Here is an 11,388-nt window from a genome sequence, read left to right as displayed (position 1 = left end):
ATATTATGGCAAGAACAGCTCAACTGGGCAAAGAGAAACGACAGTCCATCATTACTTTAAGACATGAAGGTCAGTCAATATGGAACATTTCAAGAACAATTAAAGTTTCTTCAAGTTTAGTCGCAAAAACCATCAAGCGCTATGATGAAACTGGCTCACATGAGGACTGCCACAGGAATGGAAAACCTAGTTACCTCTACTGCAAAGGATAAGTTCATTAGTTACCAGCCTCAGAAATCGAAGCCCAAATAAATGATTCACATAGTTTAACTGTTCAGATGAGACTGTGTGAATCAGGCCTTCATGGTTGAATTGCTGCAAAGAAACCACTACCAAAGGACCACAATAATAAGAAGAGACTTGCTTGGGCCAAGAAACATGAGCAATAGACATTATACCGGTGGAAATTTGTCCGTTGGTCTGGAGTCCAAATTGGAGATTTTTGGTTCCTTTGTGAGATGCGGTGTGCGTGAACAGGTGATCTCTGCATATGTATTTCCCACTGTAAAGCATGCAAAACCCCATCCCATCTGGTTTGTGCTTAGTGGGACTATAATTTGTTTTTCAACTGGACAATGACCCAACACCCCTCCAGGCTGTGTAAAGGCTATTTTACCAAGAAGGAGAGTGATGGAGTGCTGCATTAGATGACCTGGCCTCTACAATCCCCCGACCTCAACCAAATTGAGATGGTTTGGGATGAATCGGACCGCAAAGTGAAGGAAAAGCAGCCAACAAGTGCTCAGAATATGTGGGAACTCCTTCAAGACTGTTGAGAAAAAAAAAAAGAAAAAAAAATACATACTGTTGGAACAAGGCAGTTAACCCACTGTTCCTAGGCTGTCATTGAAAATAAGAATTTGTTCTAAACTGACTTTCCTAGTTAAATAAAGGTAAAAAAAAGACTATAGGATATTTTACATTATTATTAGTGGAAAGTTCAAATGTATTTTAAATTAGAATTGGATGGACTGTAATTGTTGTTTAACAAATAATATGTTAGTATGAGTGGTAACTGTTGTCACAGATACGTTTCTTATGACACGGGTGAAGAGGGACCACAATTACTGACCACAACCACTCAACTGAACCACACAACTACAGACCACAACCACACAACTACTGACATCACAATTACTGACCACAACTACACAACTACTGAACAAAACTGCTGACCACAATTATTGACCAAACCACACAACTTCTAACCACACAACTACCAACCATTCAACTACTGACCACAACCACACAACTTCTGACCACACAACTACTGACCATTCAACTACTGAACCACAACGACTGACCACAAAACAGCTGACCGCTAATGACCACAACCACACAACTTCTGACCACATCCACAAAACTGCTGAAAACATCTAGTGACCACAACCACACAACTTCTGACCACACATCGAATCACCACAACTACTGACAACTACAGACCACAACTACTGATCACAACCACACAACTACTGCTCTGGTCTGCCCAAGCTCTGGTTCAGCTCAGGTACTGGGTGTAGCTAGCTACATTAGCTCTGGCTCGCACTAGCTCTGGTCTAGCTCTGGGCTGCCCAAGCTCTGGTTCAGCTCAGGTACTGGGTGTAGCTAGCTACATTAGCTCTGGCTCTCACTAGCTCTGGTCTAGCTCTGGTCTGTGCTATAACTTATAACTACTCAAATATGCATGAGTTTGCATATAATAGCAACAATCATTTATCCTTTCAAACATTCACAGGTTCATGCTATCCTAACTTAAAATTCTTTAAAACGTTGATAAACTATAGTATAACTATATCAATCAAATGTATTTATAAAGCCCTTTTTACATCAGCATTCATGAATGGCAAAAGGGACATCCAAAAATAAATCATAAGAAACAAAGATTTGAAGTGTCTGTCCTAAATTAAGGAAATATTTAAAAAACTCAGGAAATATATACATACACTACCGTTCAAAAGTTTGGGGTCAATTAGAAATGTCCTTGTTTTCCATGAAAGCATACGTGAAATTAGTTGCAGAATGACTAGGAAATATAGTCAAGACATTGGCAAGGTTATAAATAATGATTTTTAATTGAAATAATAGTGTCCTTCAAACTTTGCTTTTGTCATAGAATCCTCCATTTGCAGAAATTACAGCTTGCAGACCTTTGGCATTCTAGTTCAAATCAAATGTATTTATGAAGCCCTTCTTACATCAGCTGATGTCACAAAGTGCTGTACAGAAACCCAGCCTAAAACCCCAAACAGCAAGCAATGCAGATGTAGAAGCATAGTGGCTAGGAAAAACTCCCTAAAATGGCCAGAACCTAGGAAGAAACCGAGAGAGGAACCACGCTATGAAGCCAGTCCTCTTCTGGCTGTGCCGGGTGGAGATTATAACAGAACATGGCCAAGATGTTCAAATGTTCATAGATGACCAGCAGGGTCAAATAATAATAATCACAGTGGTTGTTGAGGGTGCAACAGGTCAGCACCTCAGGAGTAAATGTCAGTTGGCTTTTCATAGACGATCGTTCAGAGTATCTCTACTGCTCCTGCTGTCTCTAGAGAGTTGAAAACAGCAGGTCTGGGAAAGGTAGCACGTCTGGTGAACAGGTCAGGGTTCAATAGCCGCAGGCAGAACGGTTGAAACAGGAGCAGCAGCACGGCCAGGTGGACTGGGAACAGCAAGGAGTCATCAAGCCAGGTAGTCCTGAGGCATCAAGCCAGGTAGTCCTGAGAAATACTCCAAATATAACAGACTGACCCTAGCCCCCCAACACAAACTACTGCAGCATAAATACTGGAGGCTGAGACAGGAGGGGTCGGGAGACACCATCTGACGATACCCCCTGACAGGGCCAAACAGGCAGGATATAACCCCACCCACTTTGCCAAAGCACAGGCCCCACACCACTAGAGGGATATCTCCAACCACCAACTTACCATCCTGAGACAAGGCCGAGTATAGCCCACAAAGATCTCTGCCACGGCACAACCCAGGGGGGCGCCAACCCAGACAGGAAGATCACGTCAGTGACTCAACCCACTCAAGTGACGCACCCCTCCTAGGGACGGCATGGAAGAGCACCAGTAAGCCAGTGACTCAGCCCCTATAATAGGGTTAGAGGCAGAGAATCCCAGTGGAGAGAGGGGAACCGGCCAGGCAGAGACAGCAAGAGCGGTTCGTTGCTCCAGTGCCTTTCCGTTCACCTTCACACTCCTGGGCCAGACTACACTCAATCATAGGACCTACTGAAGAGATGAGTCTTCAATAAAGACTTAAAGGTTGAGACCGAGTCTGCGTCTCTCACATGGGTAGGCAGACCATTCCATAAAAATGGAGCTCTATAGGAGAAAGCCCTGCCTCCACCATACGTCAAGCTGCTCCCACAACAGCTCAATAGGGTTGAGATCCGGTGACTGTGCTGACCACTCTATTATAGACAGAATACCAGCTGACTGCTTCTTCCATAATAGTTATTGCATAGTTTGGAGCTATGCTTTGGGTCATTGTCGTTTTGTAGGAGGAAATTGGCTCCAATTAAGCGCCAAAGGGCATGGCGTTGCAAAATGGAGTGATAGCCTTCTTTCTTCAAGATCCCGTTTACCCTGTACAAATCTCCCACTTTAACACCACCAAAGCACCCCCAGACCATCACATTGCCTCCACCATGCTTGACAGATGGCATCAAGCACTCCTCCAGCATATTTTCATTTTTTCTGCATCTCACGAATGTTCTTCTTTGTGATCTGAACACTTCAAACTTAGATTCGTCTGTCCATAACACTGTTTTCCAATCTTCCTCTGTCCAGTGTCCCTGTTCTTTTGCCCATCGTAATCTTTTCTTTTTATTGGCCAGTCTGAGCTATGGCTTTTTCTTTGCAACTTTACCTAGAAGGCCAGCAACCCAAAGTCGCCTCTTCACTGTTGACGTTGAGACTGGTGTTTTGCAGGTACTATTTACTGAAGCTGCCATTTGAGGACTTGTGAGGCGTCTGTATCTCAAACTAGACACTGTAATGTACTTATCCTCTTGCTAGGTTGTGCACCGGGGCCTCCCACTCCTCTTTCTATTCTGGTTAGAGCCAGATTGCACTGTTCTGTGACGGGAGTAGTACACAGCGTTGTACGAGATCTTCAGTTTCTTGGCAATTTCTTGCATGGAATAGCCTTCATTTCTCAGAACAAGAATAGACTGACGAGTTTCAGAAGGAAGTTTTTTTGTTTCTGGACATTTTGAGCCTGTAATCGAACCAACAAATGCTCGTTCTCCAGATACTCAACTAGTATAAAGAAGGCCAGTTTTATTGCTTCTTTAATCTGAACAACAGTTTTCAGCTGTGCTAACATAATTGTAAAAGGGTTTTATAATGATCAATTAGCCTTTTAAAATTATAAACTTGGATTAGCTAACAGAACGTGCCATTGGAACACAGGAGTGATGGTTGCTGATAATGGGCCTCTGTACGCCTATGTAGATATTCCATGAAAAATCAGCCGCTTCCAGTTACAATAGTCATTGATAACACTAACAATGTCTAACCTGTATTTCTGATCAATTTTGTTATTTTAATGGACACAAAATGTGCTTTTCTTTCAAAACAAGGACCCCAAAGGGACCCCAAACTTTTGAACAGTAGTGTACACAGTACCAGTCAAAAGTTTGGACACTCATTCAAGGATTTTTCTTGAATTTTTACAATTTTCTACATTGTAGAATAATAGTGAAGCCAGCAAAACTATGAAATAACAATGGGCCCTTTACTTCTTCTGTATTAGCGGACCGATATAGCAGCATATAGCACCGGATATAAATCAATGCGTGTGAGAGTGTAAAGGTCAAATACGTGTCTCACGCCCAGTGTGTGAGAGTTAGCTGCACTGCTTTCTGAAATCAGTTGATGATAGATCTTAGACAAATTGTAAATGCAACAAGTACTAATATTGTATTATATAATAGCATTCACAGCTTTTCAAGAAAAAAAATGTGAGACATTTATGGTATGTTTACATGTTTTTTAGAGGCAATTTATACAGGAAATGTGTATAAAACCCATATAAACTGACTTTAAAATCAAATTAAATTTTTTACGTTAACTATAATTCTAATACACAATTTCTGATACATCACATGCCTTACTTTTATTTTCCTGCATAAGTAAAAGCAGGAAATGCATCACATATGCGTTACTGCCATACGTTAGATTCGTTTTTGGATTTCTCTCTGACCAAGATGGCCGCCATTTTAGCCCCATTATTGAACTTTGAGGGTTTATGACCAATCCCCTCTTGTAATTTTAATTTGATCTCTAAGGTTTAAGCATTGTTGTGGACTTAGAACTTCCAATTTGGTTTTGTTTCTATTAAAAATGTGTGATTACGAGCGTGAAAATCAGAAAAAAATCCCAAACCTGGAAAAACAAAACCGACAAAAAGTAATTTGGCAAAAAAAAAAGATGTCATTGTGCCTTATGTATTCCTCTCTGGGAAGACTGAGATTATCGTTGCATGTCATGATAAACCTTAAACGCAGACCAAAGAGCCCAACTCCCCCGTTCCCCGGGACACTATTTTCTCTGTCTATTGTGTTTTGGGAAGTTAGGAGTAATGAGACTAATAAAATGTATATTATGTACTTATGTTATGTTGTTCTCTGAAGAAAAAAAGTATTATCTTTCACTTTTTCAAAGATTGCCCATGTTTACCTTTTGGCGTCCCAGTTTGCATCTCTACTCTCTCTCTGTCTCAAGGTGTGGTACCAGAAGGGTTTGTTCCCCTCAGAACCTGTGTTCGTCCCCTCGCCGGACGCCGTGGAGGAGGATGATGGGGTCATCTTGTCCGTGGTGGTCACGCCCACTGAGGTAAAGGTCATGGGTCATTATATCGCACACATGACTAGCGAAATGATAAAATATGATCTTAGTGTTAGGCTTTCACAAGGAAATTCAGAGAAGCAGATCGTAATTTTGGTGTGCATAGAATGGAGTCATGAGTGCATTCTGATGTGTGGTCTGTAGCAAATTTTCCTCACAATAAAACAAACAGGCTGTTCTGTTCAGGACAACCCAGGGTATAACATATTCCTGGTTCAGTCTGCTTTCCAACAGACACTGGAAGACAAATTCACCTTTCAGCAGGACCATAACCATACACTGGAGTTGCTTACCAAGATGACATTGAATGTTCCTGAGTGGCCTAGTTACAATATTGACTTAAATTGTCTTGAAAATCTAACCAACTTGACAGAGCTTAAAGAATAAAATAATAAAATAATATGCAAATATTGTACAATCCAGGTGTGCAAAGCTCTTAGAGACTTGCCGATAAAGACTCACCTTTGTAATCGCTGCCAAAGCTGATTCTAACATGTATTGACTCGGGTGTGAATACATATGTAAATTAGATGTCTTTATTTAATATAATACATTTGCAAAAATGTCAAACAAAACAAGTTTTCATTTTGTCATTACGGGGTATTGTGTGTAGATGGGTGAGATCTATTCAATCCATTTTTAATTGAAGCTGTAACAATACAATGTGGAATAAGAATTAACTGTATATATAAATACAAAACACTTGTTCAGTTTACCTTCTCAGACACATTTTTAAGTTGTACCTATTTTTGGCAGAGAATAAGAATGCAGAAGTGTTGATGCTGAAGCACCACAAGCACACTAATAAACAAGAAGGCCTGAATGAATTAAACTTTGTCTCAAAGTAAATCTGAAACTGCACCAAATTCAAACTATGCAGTAACATGCAGTTCCTACTGTCACCACTAGATGTCCGCATCATCATTTTTATTGAGTAGATTCACTACTGTGTTTTACAACAGTCATGTAAAGAAACACTTTATGGCAACCTTGCAACAACAGCTTGTTATGACAAGCACAGGCTAACTCTTCATTGTGAAAATGTTTTCTAACTGAAATCATAGTGTAAATTACACTGTTATTCAATACAAAATGTATTGGCTATATATTTCATATATATAGTGCTGTGAAGCGAGACTCTGAGCTCTAACATCATGTAAAGCATGTTACTGTAAAGCCGCTGCGTTCAATTTAGGTGCTTTTCATTGTCCAAATCTACCATTTTTTTTATCCTTATACGGGTACAAGTGTAAATGGCTACAGAAAATGTGAAAAAAGTTTAAACAGTGTGGTTTTGACTACCATTGTCAACGTAAAAATAAAAATGGAACTTGTCATCAATAATATTCACACAACGAGTCTGTTCAGGTTGTTCACCTTTCTCATCCACTCATTAGGGTCAAATGGCGATATTCACTGGGTAGCAACCTCAGTTATTTTAGACACAAGTTACAGCATTTCAGAAGCGTGCATTACGGAGATGCTATTAAGAGAGATTCATTTGGAATGTTTTAGAGTGTTGATAGAGGTTAATCTAGAATGTTCTACAGTGTTGATGTCGATTAATCTAGAAGCATCTCTCTGTGCAGGATAAGAGTACGTTCCTCCTGGTTCTGGATGCCAAGACATGGGAGGAGCTGGGGAGAGCCGAGGTGCCTGTCAATATTCCCTACGGTTTCCATGGTACCTTCAACCCCACTACCTAGATCAGCATTATTGACCTAACAATCACCCATCCCTTTCTTCCTCCCTCCCTCAGATTATTTGGTGCCCAATAGAAATGAATGGTAAATAATGTATTGTGTCATTATGGAGTCACTTTTATTGTAAATAAGAATAGAATATGTTTATAATCACTTCTACGTTATACGTTAAAATATGGATGCTACCATGATTACAGATAATCTTGAATGAATTGTGAATAATGATGAGTGAGAAAGTTAGATGCAGAAATAGCATACCCCCCCCAAAAAATGTTAACCTCCTCTGTTATTGTAATGGTGAGAGGTTAGCATGTCTTTTGTGTGTCTGTAACTTTCTCACTTGTCATTATTTACGATTCATTCAGGATTTCCCATATTCATGGTAGCATCCACATTAATGTACAATGGAAGTGTTTAGAAATATTCTATTCTTATTTCCAATAAAAGTGACTCCAAAATGACAATGCATTACTTACCATTCAAGTCAAGGGGTCTGAATACGCTGTTTACACACATTTTACACACGTGGTACTTTTATATAGAGCAATCACATAATAATAATAATAATAATACATTACCAAACACAAGCTCTTTAATCACACATGAATTTTGAACCTTTCTAATCGCATATTATCAACAGATTTTAAGCTAAAGATGAAAACCTTCCCTATGATTATTCTTGTATTATTGATTGATTGACAATGGCTTTCCAAATTGCCCAACACTGCTCTTTGTAAGGTTAATGTTAAGTCAATGTTGTGATTGAAAACAAGCTACTGTACATAGGGGCAATACCACAATAAATGATCTCTTCGCAGAAAAATCTACAGTGCTGAGATTGTTGTATGCCCTATATATATAGCATGAAATTGGTGGCAAGAATTTTGTATTATAATTTTAATTGAAAAAGTCGGTCTTGAATCAAATTTTGTTTTTTGTATCAGTTCATATACCATGTTTCATGGAATCGGTACATCGAAAATCTCTTCCCATTTATTTTGCAACCTGTATGGCGTAGCGGTCAACATTTTTGCCCTCAAATGAAACTGGTATATTTTTCTATTCATGCCAATCATTTTCAGCCAATTTTATATCTTTAGTATCTTGCAGACAAACCAGTTCCAAACATTCTCCCTCTTCCCCTTGCCATTGGTATTGCTGCAATCAATTGGTTGTAACTTTGGATTGAGCAGATATTCCCATATATTTTTGATAGCTGCATATGTTACTTAACTCCACTTTTTCTATTCATAATATCAATAATACATATAATACAATTTTTTTAAACATTTTTTCCATAAATAACTTTTTTTTATTAATCAGTATTTGAGTTTAACCATAATATTTGTTCTGTCTTTTCTGGAAGGTAAAATTGAAATTGTAACCAGCTTTGTATGGCTTGTTTATGAAAGGGCGATACTTTAAACAAAGTTTCATTTTCAATTAGTCGGAAATGAGAAGTTGTATTCTGTATAAAGGCAATTTTTGAACAAAGGATTAACCTTTCTTAATAATCTACTGGAGAACCATTTTGGTTTTACGTATAATCTATGTATAAGTGAAGCTTTTAGTGAGAGGTTTAATGCTTTAATATTTAATCTTTTTTTGCCCCCAAAACGCATATTAATTATTTTGTCTGGTTTAGCATTCCAAATTAAGTGAAATATTTTTTGCTCATATGATTTAAAAAAACAAGTCGTCTGGAGTAGGCAATGCCATTAGTAAGTAAACTGTGATAGGACCAAAGAGTTAATCAATGTGATTTTTCCATAAAGAGACAAGTATTTACCTCTTCATGGTTGCAGAATCGTATCTATTTTTGCTAACTTTCTATTGAAATTGGTTGTGGTAAGTTCATTTTTAGTTTTCGAGATATGCATACCAAGTATGTCTACTTCACCTTCCGCCCATTTTATTGGTAAACTACAAGGTAGTGTAAACACTAACTTTTAACGATCCAATACGTAATATGGTACACTTGTCCTAATTAGATTTTAGTCCAGAGAGGCTAGAAAAGTGATCAAGATCTTCAATGAGACTGTGCAGGGATCCTGATTGCGGACTTAAGAAAAAACTTGAGTCATCGGCATACATTGACAAATTTTTGTTTTTAACCCCTGGATTTCTAACCCCTTGATGTCCTTGTTGGATCAAATTTTAATAGCTAGCATTTCGATGGCCATAATAAATATATAGGGAGACAATGGACAGCCTTGTTTTACTCCTCTTAAAAGCTCAATAGTTTCTAAGTAACCATTATTTACTATTTTACACCTGGGGTTGCTGTACATAACTTTAACCCATTGTACAAGAGATTCACCGAAATTTAAGTCATCTTTGCATTTATATATAAATTCTAATTGTACTTTATCAAACTCCTTTTCGAAATCTGCTATGAGAGAGACTGTAAGTGTGTACATTCACGACAACAAATATCCATGTTCAAGTAACTTCAATCGTTATAGATCAGAATACATCATGCAATTTAGTTTCAAAAAGATCATAAAACATTAAACAGTTAAGTATTTACAACTTAAGAAGACCAGATGGGTGGTGATGTCACTTTATTACTTTAAGTATTGAACACTGAAATACTCTGAGTTAGGTTACTCAAATGGTTCTAGGCAACTGGTTTCCACATAAAATAATTGTTAGCAGAACTAATTACTTTTTACAGTGCAGAATCTGATGCCTTACTTTACATTAAGTTACGCATGCATATCCCAAGGGTGCATCTTTAACCAGTAACAATCTTTTGTATTTTTTTGTAACTTTTATACAAATTGTTTTACTATGTTCTGTGCTACATTTTTAATAAAAAGTGATACTATAAAAGTTTCTCATTTGTTTTCTGACCTTTATCAGTCATTGATATTATTGATATATAAATGGAATTAAATGCAGTTGATAGTAAAGCCACCAGTGGCCTGGGGTGGTCTAGCCGCTCTAACGGTCTAAGCTGCTTCCTCCAGAACGCTATGTACCACTGCGAGTCTTAGAGCATGAAGTGAAATCTGACCAAGGGTCTTCAGCACACTCTTCTTGCCTCTCCTGTTTCTCTGTTTCCAATCCAATAAATGTTTACAAACTCCGTTTTCAGTCATCCTATGTTCCTACCTTGAGTTCCAGTGGGTGTATTATTGTACAGTGCTGAATGTTCTGCCAATCAACCTACATGCATGTCCTATGTAAATAAAAGTAATCATATTTCTTCTAGGCTTCTCAGGTATTATGAGAAGCCTTGAGGGAGTGTTAGTGGTCCAGGTGTAACAGGGTTATAAATGTCCCTGTAAGTTGTGACATTCTCCAAAATGATTTGTTTTTCATGTTACTCATGTGTTATGAGTGATCTCTTCTGGCGTAATGTGGTACTGCAGTTCGGTGGTTACAAAGTCCAGGATGTAATCTCCAGATAAAATGCTCTGCATGATCAATCCAATGTCTGAAGTGGCCATACAGAATTTACTGCGAAAAAGCCTCCGCAGACATCAGGGCTTTCATACGAAGTCTCCGACCACATTTTCGGAACAAGCATAAATTGACTTGTAATTTAATTTACCATAGAACCCCACAGTGGATGCATCATAATACCCATAAAACCTAGCAGTCAAACATGTAAATGGTCCCAATTTATTTTTCATACATTTTTCTCAAAGGGGATATTAAAACCACTTCATACAAGGTGTGTGTTCCATGTAGGCTTTCCTTGGAGTTATATTTTGATAACTATGTTAATCTCTCTCGGACAAGGAGATTCTACAGTGGATTGCGAAAGTATTCACCCCCCTTGGCATTTTTTCTATTTTGTTGCCTAACAACCTGGAATT

General features: G+C 38.3%; 1 protein-coding gene across 4 annotated transcripts in view; it reads left to right on the top strand.

Annotated features, from left to right (window-relative positions):
* LOC129868725 (carotenoid-cleaving dioxygenase, mitochondrial-like) overlaps nt 1-10,396 on the top strand; it is an 83,293-nt gene extending 72,897 nt beyond the window's left edge. For all 4 annotated transcript variants that reach the window (XM_055942935.1, XM_055942934.1, XM_055942933.1 and 1 more), the window contains 2 exons: nt 5,736-5,846; nt 7,448-10,396. In XM_055942935.1, coding sequence (XP_055798910.1) covers nt 5,736-5,846; nt 7,448-7,564 — 228 coding nt within the window. In that variant the 3' untranslated portion in view covers nt 7,565-10,396. The remainder of the gene's footprint in view (nt 1-5,735; nt 5,847-7,447) is intronic.
* Nucleotides 10,397-11,388: the final 992 nt, after the last annotated feature.

Source organism: Salvelinus fontinalis, chromosome 13, assembly GCF_029448725.1.
Source record: "Salvelinus fontinalis isolate EN_2023a chromosome 13, ASM2944872v1, whole genome shotgun sequence".
Taxonomy (NCBI): domain Eukaryota; kingdom Metazoa; phylum Chordata; class Actinopteri; order Salmoniformes; family Salmonidae; genus Salvelinus; species Salvelinus fontinalis.
Note: the sequence above shows the minus strand (reverse complement) of the source record. Positions and strands in the feature narration are given on the sequence as shown.